General features: G+C 35.9%; 1 protein-coding gene across 1 annotated transcript in view; it reads left to right on the top strand.

The window, feature by feature from the left end:
- Positions 1-468: 468 nt before the first annotated feature.
- LOC117403656 (ankyrin repeat domain-containing protein 31-like) overlaps positions 469-23,614 on the top strand; it is a 37,607-nt gene continuing 14,461 nt past the window's right edge. The window contains exons 1-15 of the mRNA XM_058992171.1: positions 469-1,165; positions 1,613-1,806; positions 2,144-2,349; positions 5,137-5,279; positions 5,981-6,128; positions 6,326-6,416; positions 8,626-8,777; positions 9,945-10,118; positions 13,718-13,860; positions 15,252-15,402; positions 15,605-15,678; positions 16,366-17,416; positions 18,013-18,186; positions 18,528-18,670; positions 19,650-22,203. Coding sequence (XP_058848154.1) covers positions 641-1,165; positions 1,613-1,806; positions 2,144-2,349; positions 5,137-5,279; positions 5,981-6,128; positions 6,326-6,416; positions 8,626-8,777; positions 9,945-10,118; positions 13,718-13,860; positions 15,252-15,402; positions 15,605-15,678; positions 16,366-17,416; positions 18,013-18,186; positions 18,528-18,670; positions 19,650-22,203 — 5,923 coding nt within the window. The 5' untranslated portion in view covers positions 469-640. The remainder of the gene's footprint in view (positions 1,166-1,612; positions 1,807-2,143; positions 2,350-5,136; positions 5,280-5,980; positions 6,129-6,325; positions 6,417-8,625; positions 8,778-9,944; positions 10,119-13,717; positions 13,861-15,251; positions 15,403-15,604; positions 15,679-16,365; positions 17,417-18,012; positions 18,187-18,527; positions 18,671-19,649; positions 22,204-23,614) is intronic.

The raw sequence follows: 23,614 nt of genomic DNA, 5'->3' as shown, positions 1-23,614 counted from the left end.
GAGGTACCCTTTGCATTATTCCATTTCATATGTAAGAATAGCCCTTCAGACCAGAGCCACATTTGAACCCTATACATGCTGGTGAGCTTTAATTATTCACAGGTAAAATAGTCTTGAGAATTTGGAAGTAAGTCAGTGGAAAGCAGAGAAACCAAGGTTTTCATAACAACAACCAAGCTAACAAACACATTTATAAAATATTGTTCTGAAAGTATCTTTTTTTTTTTTTTTTTTTTTTACAGAAAATACGGAGTTCTGTGTCACGGAGAAAAGAATTAACTTTACTACTCAAACAACAAGTGAAGAGATGGTGGGTCTTGAGAACTATCTCATTTAAAAAATAAAAATAAATACAGTATTATACAGTCATTATACCATATGTAATGCCTGTGCGCATGTAGGTCATACTGAATGCACACTTTGATATTTACAATTGTATTTTTTTTTTTACATACAGGAATTCTCTAGTTGTAGAAATGATTCCCTACAGGTGTGCCTTACCACAAGTGCCACAAGTGCTGTTTTATCTGAAAACTCCTTCACAGCAAAAAGGGAAGGGACTCCTACTGAAGAAAAGTCAGAAGAATATTTGACTTTTACAGAAACACAGGTTACCCCAATACATTTGTTACCAGCAACCATGCCTAAGTTTGACTTGTTGAGCACCAGTGAAACATGCACAGAAAAGGATAGTTCAACAAAAGTTGCAGACTTACTAAAACCTCTCAGTAATGATTCAGTGACTGGAACCCCACTACACATGTCCTCATTTAAATGCCTTTTGAAATCCCAGAACACTTTGCCAGCAGAGGGAGAATCAGACAGCCAAGAAAACACACTGCCCAACAAACTGCTAACACAACTGAACAGCATACCCTCACGGTCTACACTGGATCCAAACATGAACCTGCAGGATGGAGAGTGCAGTGTAGTGCTCTCCAGCACTGCAGAGGAGGAGCTGGTATGGCAAGGGAACCTTAGCATGAAAATTGAAAAGCAGGATGCCCTTTCCACATCCAACATCAGTCACATGGCTGTCAGTGATGAGTGTACCCAAATAATGGAAGTGCATTTCCATTCTGGAATGCACACTGAGGAAATTAATATGCAGTCAGGACATCCAATGGAATCTGAAACACAGGAAGATGCATTAGGTTCACTACAGGTACATTTGATTGATCTCTATTGTAAGTTAGTCTCTTAAGACAGGTGTCTCATTGAATGTCATTGAATACATTTTTGGGGTAAAATACAGAACTATCCCACCCATATTGTCAATTGTCTAGTGAAGGATACCAAAATATTGAGTTTATCGCCATTCCTCATTTCCATTCATTTGTTATGCTTTGAAAATATACATTCAGCATCTATTATTGCCAAGTCAGGTATCTCAATATAGTATTATTAGTCTTTGTCATTTTTAATGTCTGTTAAAACAGATACAATTGAAATAATTTTGATTCATACTCTTGTATGATTTTGAACTCATATTCTTATGATCATTTAAATTCAGATAAAGAACAGATACAGTGTGCAATAGTGATTTCGTTTTTCAATGTTTTATGTTTGTTGTGATTTGTTGTCTGTTTTTCATAATGAAATTGAACCACAGGTCTCAGAATCTTTCAAGAATTATTCTACTGAAGGACAGTCTAAAAATGATAATTCAGATACTTCAAAGGATATGTCATGCACAAGTATCACCTTGTCCAATCAAGATTTGTCTTGCATAGGAGGAGAGGGCAGAGCAAAACAATACAGATTGCAGCAGATTGCATATAGCAAACTACCAGAACTGGAAAAGAGGTTAGTTCAGGGTTATTAAGATTATTTTAGAGGAGCAGAATCACATATTTATTAATACTTATTAAAATATTTTGCGTATTTTTAGGGGTGATTGTCTAGTGAGGTATACCTAGATATTTAGTTTGTTTTGGGGAGATAATGCTTTATGTAAAAATTCAAAGGAAACAGGTTTTTGCAGATTCAGACATTTATGACACTTATATAAACATCTTAATGAAAGAGAAAAGCCACTAAATAGAAAATCTGATGCCAGAATGGAGTGAAGCAACTTAAAACAGACACAATACTGTACATGTGAATCTATTTCATCGGTTAATATACCTACTTTCATACACAGCGAGAGGAGTGGTCTAGCAGAAGAAAAGACTTCAAGTAAAATTTCATCAGCTCCAACATTTAGCTTTGTACTTCAGGACAGTAACACTGGCCATGATGTTGTGAAGCCTACCTTTGTTGTTCAGGAGCACTCATCAGAATTATCAAGCGTCACTAGCAGAAACCACAGTCAGACAGGCAAGGAAGTGGATCAGAAGTCTGCTATAAGTAAGTGAAAATTGTTTTAGTAATTCATTCACTTAGAATCTGCAGCTGGGGATGCATATCCCTGATGATGGGGATACAGTGGTGATAGAACTTGGTTGGGACATTGGTTAGCACGCTGATGAGAGCATCAGAATCTGAGGACCTATGGAAGAACCAGTCCTCCTGTGCATAAGTCACATTTTTACGTACAATATGTATGTTACTCTTACATTTTTACATGTACATATGCTGATTCACTTTTTCATTATACCTATAGATCTACAGGGCTCAAAATTAACGGCGGCCATGGAGCAATTGCTGTGAGTGCCCCTCTCAATTGCTGCAAAGCCCGTCAAAATGTCTGTCTATTATAGGTAGTGGTCTGCTTAAATCGCAGAGAAATTAAACATTTTCCGCGGGTTGGTCACGGCATAAATAGCAGATTCCGGGGATGTTTCCTGCATGTGTTCATATACTATATATAACAAAGTAGAATATGAATAGTACAAAAAGCTTAGAGTTGCACATTTATGATTACCTTACTAAAAATTTTATTTGTCAGTTTTATTTGTTAAACGCCAGCATGCAGCATTCACCTGCAGTCTCTGTGTTGTGAATACCTGTCCATACATTGAAATTGCACGTTCTGCATCCACGGAATTGGTTGGATTTGTAAGGTAGCGTTTTGCCAACTTGTAGAGATTTGGAAACTGATCAGAAACAAAACTCAGTTACTTTTATCAATCAATCATTCTTTATTTTGTATAGCGCCTTTCATAGTGGACCACCATCACAAAGTGCTTTACACAGTAACAACAAGAAAATCCATAATACTTTAAATACAGAGAAATGCATAATACATGATATACAGTAAAAAACAATGCATAATACAATACAGTGAAAAATGCACAATACATGAAAAACAGTAAAAAAAAAAAAAGCATTATACATTAAATACAGTGAAAAATGCATAATACATGATATAGTAGCATAATACATGAAATAGTAGCAACAACACAGCAGCTAATAGCAGATTAGCATCAAAGGAGAGGTTGCTGTCAAGAAGTACACCACGACTTTGTACTGCCAGGGAAGGCAGCAGCAGACAGTTTCCCAGGTTCAGTGCAGCTATATTGAGATTCTTAAGTTGAGTTTTAGATCCTACTAGAAGGAGTAAGGATTTGCTAATGTTCAGCTGAAGAAAATTCTCAGACATCCAGGCCTCGATGTCTTGAATGCAAGCCGAGGGGAAGCCTGTAGATATTGAAGAGAAGGGGCCCAAGAACAGATCCTTGGGGGATACCACAAGTGACTGGGTTTGCGACATCACTGCATCCAACATAGAAAACAGACTGCATGGATGGGTAAGAGGACATCCAGGAGAGACAGGTTCCAGAGATCCAAGCATACTTCTGAAGGCGGTCAAGAAGAGTGCCATGATCTATGGTGTCAAAAGCGGCTGTTAGGTCAAAGAGGACAAGCACAGAGGGAGCAGCAGCAGCAGCATTAAGCAGGAGATAATTCACGAACCGGAGCAGAGGAGTTACAGTACTGTGATGCGACCGGATGATGTGAGATGTTTCCGTGAGATGAGAGTTTTGGAGAGAAAAGGGAGATTGGAGATGGGACAGAAATTAGATAAGTCAGTCATGTGGCATTCTTTGACATAGGTCAGGTAAGCAGCACATTTGTTGTCATGATCTTTCTGCCATCCAGGCATTGCTTTAATTAGCTCAGGGTCAAAACACAGAAAAGGCACCTGATTTGGGTCAAAAATGCGAATAGCACTAAAAAAATAGGCAGCCGGTTGTGTAAACCGAGGTGGTGACTGATCGTACCTGTAGACTACAGTACTGATTGAACGTCTGAACACCTCCAGACTCACATTACAAGATTTAAAACAATTTATCACCATCTGCATGTAAGGTTCCTACTGGAAACTGTTTCATACGATCCAGAGCTGAAACGTATTTTGCTTTTTTTTTATTTATTGTCGATCATCTTCAGCCTATTTAACTGTTTAGTTGACTATATGTGTATGTGACACTGGATAATCGATCTAAATAATTAAATTTTTGTAACACGTATAGTTAATAGCATTATTTAAGTTTATCAAACTGCACTGAACACTAGGAGTGAGACGATACACCAAGCCACGATGCGATTCGTATCGCGATACTTATGAAAAACTCATCTCTGCTTGATGGACTTGAAAATATTTCAGATCTATACACAGATTCAGTTGAAAATCAATTATATGTATTTACCACTAAGTAGTATAGCACTTGTTTGAGTTTAAAGACAAAGCAGTATGTCAGCTAGATTTTCTGGGATATCAGATTTAACTTAATTAACCAAATCTCCTTACCACCTTTCTGAGAAAGGAAAAATACTAAGCAATGTGTTTGATAACTATTAAAGTACAAACTTTGTTCATGTGTTTTTTTAGATAAATCTAAATATCAGGTCTTTCAGCATTAAGTTGCGATCTTATTTTTTTTTAAATGTACATCAGCGTGTACATATTATTATTATTATTATTATTATTATTATTATTATTATTATTATTATTATTATTATTATATAGAAACTTGTCAAATACATATAATAATAATAATGTATATCTTTGATAAGTTTCTGTATATATTAGTTGAAGGGTACTATATTTGAGATTAAATTGTAAATTGAGATATTGTTAGGGTACAGAGCAATTTTTTTAAAACATGTAAATGTAATGGTGTAAGATTAGCAATATTACAGAAGAAAACTGAATTACAAAATAAAAAATGAACCCCCTCTTATTTTCAGGGTGGACAGCATTGCATGAAGCCAGTTTAGCTGGCTCTTATACTGTAGCACTGGAACTGCTGAAAGCTGGTGCTGAGGTGAACTGCAAAGGGAGAGGTGGAATTACACCCTTGCATCATGCAGCCAAACAGGGACATCATTTGGTAGTTTTCTTTAAGAAATTCAATTACTGTATATAGATTGGATTTAATGTGGTTATTTTAAATCACCATGATGGGGGTATTGGGTAAACTTTTTATACTGACAGTATCATTGCCTTTGATGTTAATCTGAAGCAACTTTACCCAGTACACCACTGTGGTGACTAAAACCACATTTACACATTGTGTGCCCATCACTCTTAATGAATGTTCTCTCAGCTCATGTTTGACACACTAAGGTCTGTGCTAAAATATAACTCAGACAAGGGTGTATCAAACAGTCAGAATACAAGATAGGACAGTTCATTTTTTAATAGAGGCAGCCTATGGTCCTTTTTAACATTTGTTTATCCACAATGTTAGTACAGGTTAACATGATTTGGAATCGGAATGAATGTGAATGGCAAATAAATTCTATTTGCCATACAATGATTTATAAAAATGAACAATTATCAATGTTCACAGTCAAGCAAAATATCAAGCGTAACTATCTTACCCTTCCAATTCCCCCAAAAGCTTTATGTACAAAAATAACTACGAGAAATCATACTGTACATCCCCACCTCATCAAACCATATCATTCTTGATATAGTAACTTCCTTATATATGTATTATTATAATATTATTAATTGATCTGCCATACTAAACAGTAAGTTACTGTTAGATAATACAAATCTAACTGTATTATCATGATTGGACTGTAGATGGTGAATTTGCTCCTTCAAAATGGAGCTGACCCTTTACTGAAGAATGATGAAGGGAAAACTCCATGGGAAGAAGCTTCTGACAACCAGTTAGCAGAACTGATTAAAAGTTACCCACTGAAACCGGAAACATCAGATTCTCAAACAGGTACAAAGCTGTATGTATAGTATATACTGTATGTAGAAGATACCTGATATTTTTTAAATTGGAACAGTTTTCCAAATAACTGTTCAGGTTCACAGCATGGTGCATAAAAGACTGTAGACCTTTATTGCAGTGCATTTTGTTGATGGTATGGTAGGCAGTTTGTTTTTGAAAAACTGATGTGTCCAATTTTTCTTTAGGATCACACCAGATTAATATGAAAGGCTCAGTGGAGTGCAACAAACCAGAAAGGATAACCAGGAGCAACGGAAAAAGATACGCTCAAGAGGGGTAAGTGAACTGAAACTTAATATTTGGATATAAATCAAAGCATTTCAGGTGCTGTTACTGGGAGCCACTATAAACACATGTCTTATATTAAGGCAATGCACTGTTACAGAAAACATCAATTTTCTTTAACCATTGGAATGTGGAGACTTGGAAGTCACAGATTATTTATAAATCTAAATAATATGCTGGACGTATAATCGGTCATGTGACAAATTTCACCAAACGCATATTTTTTAATGAATTCATTTTAGTAGTTTACCGGTATTATCATATACAGTCACTCCGTCGCGTCGAGCCAAAGGGCAGATCTTATAAAAAAAGGAAGGGGTTTGGCAATTGCATCTATATAGCTTTTCTAATTGGTGCAACAGAAAGATTGACACTGGGGCGTGTTTTATTCTCGGTCGATCCAGCGCTTCATTGGTGCACTCAGTGTTTGTGCTGTGGTGGGCATGGTATGGTATCAACTCCACGGTGTAATAAAGTTAATGACAAGCGTTTTTTCTGAAGTTTGTTATATGCTTTTAATAAAATGGCACCTCTAAACAAAGGAACGAAGCAAAGCCACGTTTGGAATTATTTTGAGGAACCAGATGAGAAAACCGTGGTATGTAAATAATTATGCCAAACAAAATTGCCGTAAAAACACCTTCAATGCTTCACCATTTGAAAACATTCAGAATTACTGTGGATGGAGTTACTGATGGCAGTAAAAAGCAAACATCCGTAATAAACAGAACGCTCCAGGTGGCGACTGACATTTATTTAGCCCTTACATCCCTATGAAGATGTATAACACGATTTTAAAAGGACATTTTTTTTTTTTCAATATTAATTCAGAGAATGCATACGTGTAAATAAAGTATGTCTATGCTTTAATTTACCAGTAAGCTTTTATGCTAATTGTTTAAAAAAAAAAAAGAAAAAAAAACACTGCTGTGCAAAAGTTTTAAACATGTTACATTTTTCAACTCTGATGCATTATGAGCATAAACAATTTACTCAAAGCCTCCACTAGTGTTTTCTACTATTATAACAACCTTGACTTGCATAAAGAAGGAAAACATTGCGTGAAATAGCTCGCATCACTCGATTTTCGAAATAGCTCGCATCACTCGTGATATCCGAAGCATAATCAACAAGTACAGAGAAACATCATCTGTAATTGACAAACCCAGGACTGGAAGACCCAAAAAGTTGCCTAACAAGGATTAGCAATACTTGAAGATAATATCCTTAAGGAATAGAAAGAAGACAAGCATTGAATTGACAAAAGAACTGACAGAAGGCACAGGTGTCATTGTCCATCAAATCAACAGTACGAATATCACTCTTGAAATCCAGACTTAAAGGATGTGTTGCAATAAGAATACCTTTGTTAGAAAGGGGAACAAGACTAAAATGCTAAACTATGCACAAGAACACAGAAATTGGACTATGGAACAATGGTCAGAGGTGCTTTGGACTGTTGATGGATGGACAACGACACCTGTACCTTCTGCCAGTTCTGTTGACAATACGCTTGTCTTCTTTCTATCCTTAAGGAATCTTTTTTTTATTTTAGATTCTATTCATTTTGTAGTATTACATGCAGGACAGGATAAGATTGTTACCTTTATTAAAAACGTGCACTCTACTGGTTAATCAACTAATGCCCATAAATTAACCATTCAAGAATTTGAATCCAGTGACAGACCTAATTTCAATATATACTTGAGTGTGTACGTGTTTGGTTTTTTATTTATTTATTTATTTAATTGTTTTGTATTGTTTTATTTTGTAGTTAAGTGTTTACAATGTTAAAATGTTATTTGCTTATTTAGGGTTTATTTGCTTAGAAAATACTAACCAGGGCTGTCAGTATACATCAGAATGTAATATAAAGAGTGTGTGTATGTAGATATGGTTAGACGTTGACACAAGCATAGCATTTACACGTTCATAAAAATGTATCACAAGCACATCCCTACTTGTTATACTTCCTAAACTTGTTGTCCTCCCTGCTTTTTTTTTACATTAGTAGATCTGCATTCTTCATTTACCATCACAGCCGTCAGGACACAACAGTAATTTCAGTTAAAAAATCATGTACATGTAACATACTCTTGTACTTAGACTGGAGAACTAAATATGTCGAATGTGACCCACAGACACCTTGAAAAAAAGGTCCAGCTGGAAGAAACAGTTCTCAAAAATGTTTTGTTTTTAGGGGAAAGAAAAACACAGAAGAGACCTGCCAAGAGCCTGAGAAGCATTCTACAGTCATAACCGGGAATATCTCAAAATCCTCAAAACCTATCAGAAACAACAACAGAAGCTGCTGTCAGCTTAACAAGGAAGGACTACAAGAAAACGCTGAAAGTAAAGTTTTTATAATTTATATATATGTATTTTTATATCAAATACATTTTTTTATATAACACAGAGAGATTGGTTTCATTTATAAAACATAAGAAGCAATGTTTTACTGACAATGTAAAATGTACATGTGCTTCATCATTTCACTGAAAATTTCCCTTCTAAAACTGTTTGATTGTATTAGCACCTTCTGCTTTCAAACCAGTAAGCCATCAGTTGACAAAGGATGTGCCATGATTTGATTGATTATTTTGGCAGAATTATTAACACTAGTAGACTGGAATATTTAATAAAACATCTCTATTCACTCAAGTATTAGAGTTCTGTGTTATTTCTTAAGAGTTGAGATAAAAAAAAGCATTTTAAAACATGCTGGTATATTCATAAGAACATAAGAAAGTTTACAAACGAGAGGAGGCCATTCAGCCCATCTTGCTCGTTTGGTTGTTAGTAGCTTATTGATACCAGAATCTCATCAAGCAGCTTCTTGAAGGATCCCAGGGTGTCAGCTTCAACAACATTACTGGGGAGTTGGTTCCAGACCATCACAATTCTCTGTAAAAGAGTGCCTCCTGGGTACCAAAAAAGTGCTACTACCTGGGTACAAAAAACGGATGTTCTTCAGTGCGAATTAAAGGGATGTGTACAGTGTACAGAAGAGTACAGTGTGGAATGAGAAGAAATGTACAGGACATAAATGACTTCTTTGAAATATTTTTTACATTTTAATATTTTTTACATGTACATTACTTAAGTGTTACAAACCAAACTGTCAGAGATGCTATTCCCCTTACATTATACCTCCGTTCAAGTTCACTAAGTATAGTCAGTTAATCATTAATAATGAGTTATTATTCATTGTGGAATAAAAACAGTTTTCAGTTGGTGCCACAGGTACATATGATCACACTTAAGAGTTTGCAGTGGTTCATGTGGAAACTAGCTGTAGATTAACTGCAATAAAAAATGTATTCAATTTGAAGAAATATTTATAGTATAGAATATATTTGAAGTTGTGAGTTGATCTAAACTGCAATCTTAAAACACACTTACAGTTTTAGTTTCTGAAAGTACCCCTGCAGTGTTAATGTGTGTTAATGTGACCCTGTTTCCCTGTGTCTTGCATTGATAATATAACTTATAATACTTATTTCATCTGGGTTTTTTTAGACAAAGAAATGTCTCTCAAATCCAAATCTGGGAAGAATTTAACGATCACAGCTATACACAGAAGAAATGTCTATGGAGAGACGCTGTTACATAAAGCTGTTCAGGATGGTGACAGGCAGATGGTCAGTAGGATGCTGAAAGTTGGTGCCAGTGCTAACAGAGCAGACTATGCAGGTACAATAAAGTATTACAACCAGGGTTCGTATGGTCATGGAAATCCTGGAAAAGTCATAGAATTTGAAAATGGTGATTTCCAGGCCTGGAAAAAGAATACACGATAAAAGTCTTGGAAAAGTCATGAAAAAATTGCTGACAAAATGTTTAATATTATTTGAACTGCACTATATGTTAGACTACCGATTTGTTTTCTCTGTCTCTGTCTGTTTCCTTGGCTGCTTCTGCGGGGAAAAAAAGTATTTATTTTTTAGGTTGCTAAGTAATGGACTTGCAACTAAGACATGTACATCCTTGCTTAATCTTTGCAAAGGGCAACACTAGGATGGAGAGTATGCATGGGTGAAAGTTTTCTGTCTGTAGACGGAATTCCGTCAAAATGGCCTCAGTCAGGTCCATTCCTATGATTCATGTTGTAGAAATACCAAAAATAACGGGGGGGGGGGGGGGGGGGTTATATATTTTTTATTGTGGAAAACTGTAAAAATGTTTTTGCACACACTTGATTTTTGTGACTTCGCACTTGTAACTTGATTGAGACCGTAGGCACCTAACCAATAGGGCTTGGTGGTCCAGTGGTTAAAGAAAATGGCTTGCTACCGAGAGGTCCCCGGTTCTAATCCCCGCACAGCCACTGTCTAACTGTGTGTGACCCTGAGCAAGCCACTTAACCTCCTTGTGCTCCATTCTTTGGATGAGACGTAAAACAGGTTCTGTTGTAAGTGAATCTGCAGCAGTTGTTATTTCATAGTTCACCCCCTAGTCTCTGTAAGTCGCTTTGGATAAAAGCATCTGCTAAATGACTAATTAATTAATAATAGGGCACAGGGGAGGTAAACTATATTTTGCCCCTCTACTTGTTTTGCTCAGTGTATACACACTATTGTTCAATTTTTTGTTGTGGTTTTGCCTTTAAACAGTTTAAAATGTAATAAAAAACAGAGTCATTCAGAAGATGGCAGAAGTCCGATACAACACAATAAAACGCACCGTACATGAACGTTGGTTTGACCCATAGTCTGCACTGCACCGTTTACTACAGCTGACGTTGCAGCAGCGGTGTCTGCATCAGAAGATGCTGGGCAGTTTGGAGACTACAAACAATTATTTATTAAATAATATACACTAGGTAGTTGTTAGTTTAGGTTTGTTTTTATTCTGTATTAATTCAATTATATTCATTTAAAAAAAGGCAAGAGAGAACCTGATGGTTATTTTTTAAAACATTTTTTTAATAATAATAAGGAAGTTAGTAGGTTCGTGTTGCTGCAGGGCCATGGTCAGGTTTAACTTCAACACCAACTCTAAATAAAATGTTGTTACTGTTATTAAGGATAGTAATAATCTGAAGGAGTGATATTTCAAAATAACGAAAGCCAGTTTTTACTTTAGTGAAGTAGGCTAGAATGTTTTTTTTTATTATTATTAAAAACTTAGCATTCTTTATTGAAATTATTATTATTATTATTTGTTTATTTAGCAGACGCCTTTATCCAAGGCGACTTACAGAGACTAGGGTGTGTGAACTATGCATCAGCTGCAGAGTCACTTACAATTACGTCTCACCCGAAAGACGGAGCACAGGGAGGTTAAGTGACTTGCTCAGGGTCACACAATGAGTCAGTGGCTGAGGTGGGATTTGAACCGGGGACCTCCTGGTTACAAGCCCTTTTCTTTAACCACTGGACCACACAGCCTCCTATTAATTTTCAGCTTTCATATTAAGCTCTTTGTGCTCATTCAGTCAAACCAAGTAAGAATTTGCTTGCACTGTTTAAGATGGGTTTTTTTTAAGTCAAGTAAGCTTATTTGTGTTTACAAATCGACAATAGAGGCGCAGTACTTTTTCACAGCCCGTGCCATCTTACTTTAAAGGCACCAGAAATCGTAAGGTAATTAAAATCTTTTTGCTTAAATTACTCTCCCTGTCGTCCTGTGCAGTATCAGATATAAAATAATGTATTTTAAAACTAGCAAGAGATGACTAGCAGCAGTTACATTAGTGTTTTAAGTTATTTTATAATTGCCCTCTAAATCAATGGACCATATTTATAAGCAAGCACAAAAGCAAAGACACAATTTCTTAGAATTTCTTACAATGGTATAAAACAAGAAACAGCTCTTGACTGGTCCTTCCTGGAACTAAGTATATACTGTTAAATGTATACTGTTGAAATTGATTTATAGTAAACCAGTGCTTCTGACATGGCAAGTATTTTAAACTGCCTTCATTATGGAATACTTACCTTCAAAAGAACAGTACTTGCTTTTCTTTGTTTAACTTTGTTTGATAAACTACATGTGGGAATTACAGGTGTAGCACTGTGCAGAGATGCCATTGGTACTGGTTGTGCTATTTGATGCTACTTGCATGTATTTGTAATTAATGCATGCTCAGTAAGTACATATTGAACATTTTATGCTGAAACACCTGCCCAATTTTGTAGGTTTGCAATTACTAAAACTGTTTGCTTGGTTTCTTAGAGTTTCATAATTGTAAAAAAAAAGCAATGCATTTGCCTCTCTATGCTCAGCAGTTAGCCCTTCCGTTTGCCAGACACTTTTTAACAAAGTTAGGCGCCTGTGATTGAGACACACGTTTTTTGGACTATTGCTTCTGACATTGATTAAAGCACTGAATTGTTGTACTGTTTTTAGAATGAAACGGGTATAGGTACCAAAACTGACTCAGTGTTATTGAATAAGAAAACCTACTGGTCCAGAGCTTATCTGCACTCAAAGTGAGTATAATTTAGATTTCTATTATACAGTTAAATAACATTTGTCAAAATGGCCCTTGAAGGTCCTTAAAAAGTCCTTGAAATTTGTATCAGAAAAGCTGTATGAACCCTGTAAAACTTAACTGAAAACAAATGGGTCGAATGTTATCTCAGATGATCAGTGGAACCAAAAATTATTCGTACATCTCAGAATGTCTTAAATACATTGTATTTGAGGTTGGGGTATTAATAGTTCAATGTTTAAATGTTACCAAAGGAGTGTGCCTTTCAGTCCTTGTCAAAAATAAGCATTTAAAATGTAGATGGGGTTAAAATCTCATCCTTACAATAAAGCGTGGGTGCTTCAATTCTTTGATTTTTGATTTGTTTGTTTAAATCTTGTTTGTTTTCTTATTAAATCAAACTGAGTGAAAAGTGCTTTTGAACTGCAATCTCCTGCCTACTGCCTGTGCTTTTCCCACTGCTAGCCATGACCTAAATGCCATCCTTCCACAGATACCAATTGACATCATGGGAAGAAGCTACTGAGCCTACAGATACATGAGTAGTAGATTGAAGGCATTAATGTCTGACTGCTTTTTAAAAGAGGGGTCTTTTACATTTTAATTGTGAAGCGCCCTGGCATAGCTTGGCATGAAGAGCGCTATATAAAAGTACATTTGTTATTGATCTAAACCGTGGTAATAAAACAAACCACTACCACTGTTTAAATCATTAAAAGCTTAGCTTTAGATATATACATGTATATATATATATATATATATATATATATATGTGTGTGTATATTGTGCCCATTTCTTTACATACACATACCCTTTTAAAACTCATAAGTCATTGCAACTTTCTTGCTTTCATCAGGATGGATTCCACTGCATGAAGCAGTAATACAAGATTACTATGAGATAGCCTTGGAGCTTCTCAAAGCCGGTGCTAATGTAAACTGTAAGGGGGGAGGTGGAGTAACACCTCTACATGACGCAGTTAAATACGGATATCATCAGGTAGAATCCTTTTCTTAAATAATCTTTTTTTTCTGTCAGTTAGAATAACAAATATTTGTTTTATTGTAATTTTATAAAATGTATTCAATGACATAAAAAATAAATTTGCTGAAAAGTTGTACAATTAGTCCTGTAGAACATACATCCACTAACTAATTAGCCCTAATTATTTCAAAGCACATTAAATACATTGCATTACAGAAACCTGTTCCAATCATTAATAGTATAGTATGTTTTTTGCTTTCTCAATGTTACACATACATTAACTACATGAAAACAGATTTTTATTTACACAGGTGCACTCCACTTGTAACGGATCCTGTTAGAACGGAGATCCATTTACAACGCATTGAGGAGGCATGTTCCTGCCAAACAACATGGGATTTAATGGGGAATTACTCTGGTTAAAACAAATTTGTGTATAATGTATATACCGTTTAATATGTACAGTTTTCCTGTTCCACAGGCAAGTCTTTTGCGTTTAATGTGTACAGTTTAATATATACTGTACCGTTCAATAGGTACAGTTTAATATATACTGTACCGTTCAATACGTACAGTTTAATATATACAGGACCGTTCAATACGTACAGTTTAATATATACAGTACCATTGAATACGTACAGTTTAATATATACTGTACCATTGAATACGTACAGTTTAATATATACAGTACCGTTCAATACGTACAGTTTAATATATACAGTACCGTTCAATACGTACAGTTTAATATATACAGGACCGTTCAATGCGTACAGTTTAATATATACAGTACCGTTCAATACATACAGTTTAATATATACAGGACCGTTCAATAAGGAACGCCCGGGACAGTTGCTGTTCACTTTTATTCTTCTATGTTTTTGTTGGCACAGCCGTTGTACGGTTTAAAACGTATAACATATACAATTTTAATTACATTTAGCGAAAATATAAATTAGTAAAATGGTACTACTTATTACATTGCACGGCCCACAGGGGCCGTGTTTTGTACAAATATGAACTCCTGTTATTTGGCAATTAAGCTTTCTTGTATTGTTTATATTTAAGGTATGTATATGTTCGCAGTTAACATACAGCATTTCGAATTGTGTTTACTACGTACTTCGTTTATAAAGTACTGATTACCAATGGCCCTTGGAGTCCGTTAAGTGAAGTGCACCTGTATATGCTGTGTTTTAGGTTATGCATTCACTAGTGTAATTATTAGTATCTAAACTAAATATACAAATGGCAAAAAGTTATAAATATGGGAGAAAAGGAATTCAGCAATCTCTTGATTGTATTAGTTGTAATTGTATATATTTTGTGCTGAGTATTTAAACTTATGGATGCAGTCAGATGCAGTAAGTTCAGTTGTTTTTACCTGCAATCCCATTCTTTCCCTGTAGATGGCGCAGCTTCTTCTGCAGCACGGAGCTGATCCCACACAGCAGAATGATGAAGGGAAGCCTGCTTTGGAAGAAGCTACTGACAGTGAGCTGAAGAAATTAATGGAGAGTTATTTACCTAGACTCAGAGGCAGACGTAATTCCCAATCAGGTATCATCCTTTTTAACATTGTTTAATTTCCTGTTATATTCACCATCAGGTACGTTCAAATGAGATTGTGGCGATTCTCTTGGTTTAAGACCTTAAAAAATACTGAACAAAGAGTGCTTATCATGTTGTTAAATGTTAGTGAATTGTATCCCTTGTTGTATGTATAATACTGTAAAATAACCATTATATAATCTTGCTTTAGCACAAAAGCCTTTACAAGTCTGTGGTATGCAAGGATGTGATGATGGGAAACGTGTATTAAAGAGAAAGCAAAAGGTGGGTAGAGACAGGAAAAGGCAAATACATATACAGATATATCTTGCAAACTAGTGGAAAGCAAGATACTGAGCTCTTAATATGTTGGGTGTAGGGCCAGAATGGGCAGTTGGAACAATGCTGATACGACGCCACAGTGTTTAAATTAATCTGGGGCAATACATGACCGTTCCTCAATGATAATCAATTTACCTTATTCCTTCTAGCACAAATGTTTGTTCTCCAGAATGTCCTATTTTTTAAACATTCTTTTGACATATCATTACTTTGTGTAAAAAAAGTCCATAATGTCAAAGTGAAAAATAAAATCTACATATTTTTCTAAATTAATTACAAATATAAAACAGAAAATAATTGATTGCATAAGTATTTAATTAGTGGCAAAAACTCCTAATTAAATCAATTTTGATTCCATGTTGTAACACAATAAAATGTGGAAAAGTCCAAGGGGGGTGAATACTTTTGAGAGCCACTGTATGTAAATATGGAATAAGGGATTATGTTTACATACATTCTTTAATTAAAATCAGTTCTTAGTTTATTACTGTATTAACATCAGTGTTAATAATGAAACAATATATATTTCTTTACATTGTTATGCTCATTATAGAAATACAGGGAAATATATTTATAATGCAGCTGGTCATAACTATATATATATTTATTTTATTTTTTTATTTTTCTTAGATATGTGGTGTTCTGAAGCAAGAAAGTCAAAGCAAGAATGTTCAAAATTACGTTACTACCTCTTCAAGGGCAGGAAGAAAAATAGGAACGAGTAACCAAGTTATAAAAAAATACAAGAAAGATACAGCACATTCAGGGGAAACATCCAGTAGTTTTGAGCCTTGTGGCATTTCAACTTCATTAACATTGCAGCAGAAAGCAACATCCATAATTAATTCTCCTTATCCAACTGATTTCAGTTTTTCATCTACTGCTGGTAGATGGACAGAGGTCGCAAAAAGAAATTCAGTTTCTAGTTCTACTTCCAAGGCCAGGGAGAGGATTGAAGAAGAGGATATTGAACATAAAGCAAAAATAGGAGCGCAGGAATACATTGATCAGTGCAGCGTTTCATTGAATGATCATCAGCCTGCTAATAATGAGCAGGTTGGATTGATTGATCCGTGGTCTAAAGAGCAATGCAACAGAGTTAGAGATGATAAGCAGTTTGGATTAGCGTTCGTTAAACCTAAAAACTGCTGGAACACCAGCCTTCCACCAATCTCAACCTGGAAAAACAGGTCAAATTCACTAGTCACTTTACCAAGAATGGAGACTGAAAAAATGGGAGGAAAAGAAGATAGGACCACAAGACATTTACAAGGTCCAGCTCAAACAATGCCAGATGAAAATAATAAAAATGAACTCTTAGATCCATATTGTAGCTCCAGTGATAGCACCAGTGACTGCAAAAGTGACATCACTGTGGATTTTACTAAATGGAGCCTTGCAGATTTCGAGGCAGATGAATGGGAATTAAGGGCTACTCAAGACTTTGTGACACAGAACACCAGCAGTGAGGATGAGGATGATGAGTGTGTTGCTGCTTTTTGTGGAGGGTCATTTACGAGTGAAAATCTCCTTAGTTTAAATAGCTTTGTACCTTTGGAAACACAGTCAGTGAAGAGCAGTCTGTTCGGGACCACAGCTATGGATAAAGTGTTGGATACCACAGACACCGAAAAAAACCCAGCAGATAATGAAGCTCCAAGTACATCATGTGCCCAAGCAGGTCTACCACTAACAATAATTACAACTACTACACGTTAGACTATTAACACTTGAATAACAATTTTGCATCCCTTGCCACACTTCAATACCTCAAAAACAAACTTCATATTTGCAGGGTTATAATTATAAACAACTCAGCTGAAATATGTTAGTGGCCTTGACCAATAATAATTAATATGCCTACAGTTACTTTGTGGTCTCTAAGCCATATTCATCAAAGTCAATATGCACAAAAAAAGGCCCTAAGAATAAATGGATTTGCGTGTTTGTGAATGTAACTTAAAGCTAGCTATTACTAGTAGTGGTACTATTAGTAGAAGTAACAGCTATATTGTATATAGTTAGGTGATAGTATACCCCTGTAAATGAACCATTGACAAAGACAAAAAAAAAGGATTACACATTAAAATTATAATCAATGCATGCTACATTTTCACAATTTGAAGTGCATTACATGTGTTCTTTTTGAATTCTTTTCACACTGCATGAAGGATAGTTTTGTAAAATGTGCCAGAGACACGTGCAAAAATTACTTTAACCAGTTGCTTAAAAAAAAAAGTGCAAATATGTTACGTTATTTCTTTCTTATTTCCCCAGCTGTAGACACTGACAAACCTACAGCTTCATTGCCTTGTCCCAGCAAAAGGAATTGCAGTGGACAAACTCAGCTACAAGTGGCAGCCATGAAAGGGGACCTCTCTCTAGTTAAAGAACATCTGAGAGTCTGGAAATGTTTTAATAAAAGAAGAGTTAACCTTTCAGATTATGCAGGTTGAATGTTTATTGTTTTACATTACAACATGTATTAGGAACATTGAGTTGTAGTAATATCTGAGGACAGTTTTCAATCTTTTTTTTTCCTTAGTGTTATTTAAACAAAACATATTTTTTTTACCCTTTGTTAGGGGATGCACATGAATATCACAGAGGCACCTTTATACTAACACATTATGAGTGTAACTATGATCTACTTTATCATCATGCTGATAACTTTGTATTTACAACCCAGGTGGGGTATGTGTTTATGCTGTAACTTAAAACATAGCTTTGGAAACTACCAAAATATTATTAAAAAATGGAATATTGATACATTTTTTGTTTTGTTTTATTAGGATGGACAGCTCTACATCAAGCATGTTACCATGGATTTACGGAGGTGATCATGGAATTGCTAGAAGCTGGAGCTGATGTTAACATCAGAGGTCGAGACAGAGAACTGCCCCTTCATTTAGCTGTTTCTGGTTCTAATTACGAGGTCTAGTTTTGTATTTAATTCAATTGTATGAAGAAGAAAAAAAACACTAAAAGTTATTTTTAGACAGTTATATGACACACCAAAAGGGGATATTGTTGGAAAATGCATTTGATAATTTTACCAAAAATAAACAATTAGAGACATTGTAGTTCTTGAACTTGCCATTACAGCATACTTAGATAATTGTGTGGTGACCACTAGGCCTTTTACCGTATGGAGGCGTGTGTGTCCATCCACTTGTTAGCAAGCTTACATTTATACATCTATCTAGAGCTGAGGTATGCAACCTGAGGCTCAAGGGCCAATCATATAAGCCCACCATACAGGGGTGCCTAAATATAAGGGTTAAAATCAGGTCAGAATAATTTCTGCAATCTGAGGCTTTAAATGCCTGGGGGGGGGGGACGGACAGTATTTTGTTTTCAAGAAGATTAAAAATAAAAGGCAGACTAATTTATCTAAAATAGTATTTTTTTTTTCATCAAAATCTAAGAATTTCACTTTTTATTAACGAGCTGTGTTGTAAGGGGGGGTTATGCAGCCCTCAAGGGTTTTGAAGGCTACATAATGTTGCATTTCGGATAGCTTAGGTTGCTCACACTGATCTAGAGAAACACTTATCCAACTATAGTGAAACTTAGTAAAGTCATTTTTTTAGCACAAATTAAAGAATCTGGTGATTTAATTTAACATTATACAAACAGCTGTATTTTTTCACCAGTGGTGGGGAGGTTTGATGCTAAAATAATAGTTTTAGCTGAATTGTTAACTGCTATATCCTGTGTTTACTAGAAATACCCATCCATGCTTTAGCTCTTCAGCTCCTTCAGCCAGATATTTTTTAGCATGCGCAATTAAGATAACATCGCTAAAATCAAGACAAAAGTATTCTGTTCTCTGCAGATTTTGTTGTAACCCAATACGCTATTCCACTTTGCTGTTGTTCACAAAAACACTGTAACCTTACCTTTTTTTTTAGGCAGTCAAGCTTCTTCTCGAGTATGGTTCTAACCCTTGTGTCAAGGATGGATTTGGGAAAAGTGCCTTAGACCTGGCCACTGATGATAGAATCAAAGAAATACTTCTCTTGTACTGGGATTCTGAAGAAGAAACAATAGCTGAAAGAGTGAAAAGCTCAAGGCGGAAAAATGGTGCAACTGATTTAGGACCCATTCAGCCCAAAAGGAGAAAGAAAAGTTCAAGAGGAAAGGCAAATGAGACTCCCTGCAATTTCTACATGGTATGCAAGATAACTGAACCTGCAGATAGTCTGTGTGAAGCAAGAAACCAATGTGAAGAAGGAAAATCAGAGGCTGTGCAAACTGTACAGAATAATGACAGCCATGATTTACTACAACTTCCAGCAGGTAGCAATGGAGTGAAGTGCAGGGAGAAGATTGAAGCAGAGGAGGCTCAACAAGACCTGCAAATGGAAGATGGAGTCAGAAACGACTGTAGTATTGTCTTAAATCCAGCAGATGATAATGTATCCATTGAGTCAAAGAACAAATTAAGAAGAAATGATAATCCCTGTGCTTTCTTTGGGGAATGTGAGATAATCGAAGCTGAAAATAATTTGTGGGAGGAAGAAAGAAAGACAGTACAGACTAGTAATTCCTCTGCAGACGATGGTAATAAAGTAATTGCGTTTGGAAGATCAACACTAATCCAGCACAAAAATTCAGGTCCTGACTCTGCTTTGAAGGGCAGAGAGGTAGCGGGTACTCATAACGAAATTCCAATGCAAGTTGATAAAAAGGAGTTAATCATTTCCTGTACTTCTGCAGTTAGTAGTGGATCTAATGTCCTTGAAGAATTGACAGAATGTACAAACCCAAGTTCAAAAGATATGACTAAATGGGGAGCGGAAACAGTGCTTGAAAACATTGATGAGAGCAACATTTCATTGAATGTGTCTCGCCAAAATAGGACTGGATTTAACAAAATTCAAGCATGTGTGTCAGTCTATGAGGGATCAACTGTGGCTGAATCTGAAAAGTTCAGTGATAGTAGCACACCGTCTTTGTTAATGGAAGCTGAAGTGAATCAAAGTGAATGCAGCATTCCATTGCCTGCTACCCAAATTAATAGCAATGCTTTACTGGGTATTCCCGAGGCTTTTTCTGCCTCAGACTGCAGTGAAAGAGATAGCTTCAGTGTTCTAGAGAGGGTATCAGACTTAAAGGAGCTAAATTGCGATCCTCAGTCTACATTTAGTTCGGAGAAGGTGGGATCCATCCAACAGTGTTCTCCAAAGCAAAGCAATGGAACCAGCAGCAACAGAAGGGAGATACAGGAGGAGGATGCTCAACTTAATGTAAGTGACTACAGCACTTCATCCTCTTGTACACAAATAAGCAGCAACGAATATATTCAGCATGGAAACAACAGACAGTCCCCAATGAATGAAGAAAGTGAAAGACCCACAACCAAATCAACGTCCATTCAAGGACAGAGTATGGAAAGTCATCACCCAGATAATATTTTCCAAACCACTATAATTAAAGAGAGCAGTAAAACAGATGTATTGGGTTCAGTAGGGGAGGAGTCAAACTTAATGAAGTTGAATGGTAATCCTCAGCCTACTCTTAATTTGGAGAAGGCTGAGTCCAGTCAGCAGTGCTCTCCAGAGATAAGCAACATGTGCAGAATTAAGGATAAGGAACTAAGCGAGGAAGCCAGTGGCACTAGCAAACAGGAGCTAGCAATGTTAAAAATGTTACCAACGTGTACAAGCATGGCCACAAAAGAGCAAGGATCAGAATTAGAAACTAAAATCATCTTGCAAAGTAAAATGCAAACTGCCAATGTGGTGCCAGAAAGCAGAATGGATTCAATAGAATGTGTAGATCAGCTATGTGTGAAAACTGGCAATACCAGTGGTTGTGAAAGCAACATCAGAGTAGATTTGGTCAATCAAAAACAATGCAGTAGCGCTCAGTCAGAAAACTTGGGGGTCACAAATGTTAACAAAATGCACACTGAAGAGGTATCAAGGGTTGAAACCAACACTGATATCATTGGAGATGTGTGTGTAAGTGATGCTGGTAAAAGGCAAGACAATGTTGTACTGGGTCTTAAAAGTGATGGAAACATGTTAACATCAAACAGTAGTTGTGTAAGTAATAATAAACTGCAAGCCACACCTGTAGCTGTTGAGGCCAGCACATCAGGGCCAGAAGAAGGTAAAGAAGAAAGAAACAGCACAACTGATTCAGATTGCACAGTGATTTCAGAGTTTGACCCTGCTGATGTTGAGAATCCTGATATCTTGGAAGCTGTGGCAAAGAAAACAAGCCGTCTTCAACAGCAAGTAAATCCTGCTTTTGGCAATGCTGCAAAAAACATAGGCAGTTCATCTGTCAATGAAGAAAATGGTGAAAGAAAAATTACAAATAAGGAAACAGTTCCAGACCAAAGGGAAAATCACTCAAAGCCAAAAGAACTATCCAAAGCAGATGACAAGGAATCTGTTTCAGTAGATGAAATATTGTATGACAAACCAGAAGATACAAGGGTTCCATGTACTTCAGGTATTTAAACTACATACCCCCCCTCTGTTTGTTGATACTATGTACTCACTGAGAATTACTGACTTATTCCTTTCGCCATGTGTGTTTATTCTCTTGAAGTCTAAAAAACTCTTTAAATATTGATAATAACTAAGGCGTCTGATTTTCGGGTGAAATCTTTTCCCAAATTCGGGTGAATGCTTTTTAAAAAATCAGCTAGAATTATTTAATGAGAAAATTGGGTGAAATTGGGTGGATTTTTTAATATATAATCAAGAAAGAATACATATTCGGGTAGAAGTCAGGTTTTATTTAGAAAGAAATAAACAAATGCTTAAGCACAAAGCGTTGACAACAAAGTTGTCATCAACAGTTTAAATCCCCAACGTGTGGATATTTCCACACTTTGGGGTAGGCAAACTTTTGACGACCTCTGTCTCTCTCCCCTCTCTCTCTCTTTCTCTCTCACACATACACACTTACTGTATATGGAGGCATTTCTCCGTTCCAATCAAGTTTTATTTTGTAGTGGAGTTGCAAGAATAATTGCACACAGAACATACGGGAAAACTAAACAACTTTAATCCATGCTGTTTTACAAAGAGAAATGATCGACTGTTACATGCTCTTGGCTTAAACACACACTCATAAAACAAATAACTGGGAAGAAAAGTGCAAAAAAGCAAAAACCTCAAAGCTGTATTCCTGTAATTTTGAAAAATCAAATATATATATATATATATATATATATATATATATATATATATATATATATATATATATATATATAGGCGGCAGTTCTGCTCTGTTGCATGTGAATCACAGACAACTGCGCATGCGTTTATTCATATACAGTATATGCCTATTCGGGGAGTTTTCAGGTTTAACCCAAATGCAGAAAAAAGCATCTGGAGCGGAGAAATAGGGTTAAATCGGGTAAAACCCGAAAATCAGACACCCTAATAATAAGATAACTTAGAGATGACATCCACGCAAAAAAAGGCAGAAAACTAATTAAAATAAACGTTTTTTATTAATTCAGTACTGGAGATAAAGGCAGGTATCTACGTTTAAATTTGTAAAGTAACGTATTCCTTCAAATTGAAGACGCATATTTGAAACCATTTTTTTTCTTCTCAGAAAATAACCTGCAGTATACTGATGCTTGTATTAAAAGCGCCAACAAAAGACGTGACTACCTGAGTACACAAACAGCAACGTGACTGACTGCTGAGAAAAGACAAACAAAAACATTACGTCTGATCTCAAGTCATCCTTGACATACAAGCAGCCATTTTCAAAGAAGCATCATTAGCTTCCTGAGGAATTCGAAGGGAAGCTTTTACAGCTTTCAGTGTTTCATTATTAGGCTCAGTTCTAAGAAACAGTACCCCGTATTTTTCTACATGCCAAGCAATACCTGCGTGATAGC

Source organism: Acipenser ruthenus, chromosome 1 (genome assembly GCF_902713425.1).
Source record: "Acipenser ruthenus chromosome 1, fAciRut3.2 maternal haplotype, whole genome shotgun sequence".
Taxonomy (NCBI): domain Eukaryota; kingdom Metazoa; phylum Chordata; class Actinopteri; order Acipenseriformes; family Acipenseridae; genus Acipenser; species Acipenser ruthenus.
Note: the sequence above shows the minus strand (reverse complement) of the source record. Positions and strands in the feature narration are given on the sequence as shown.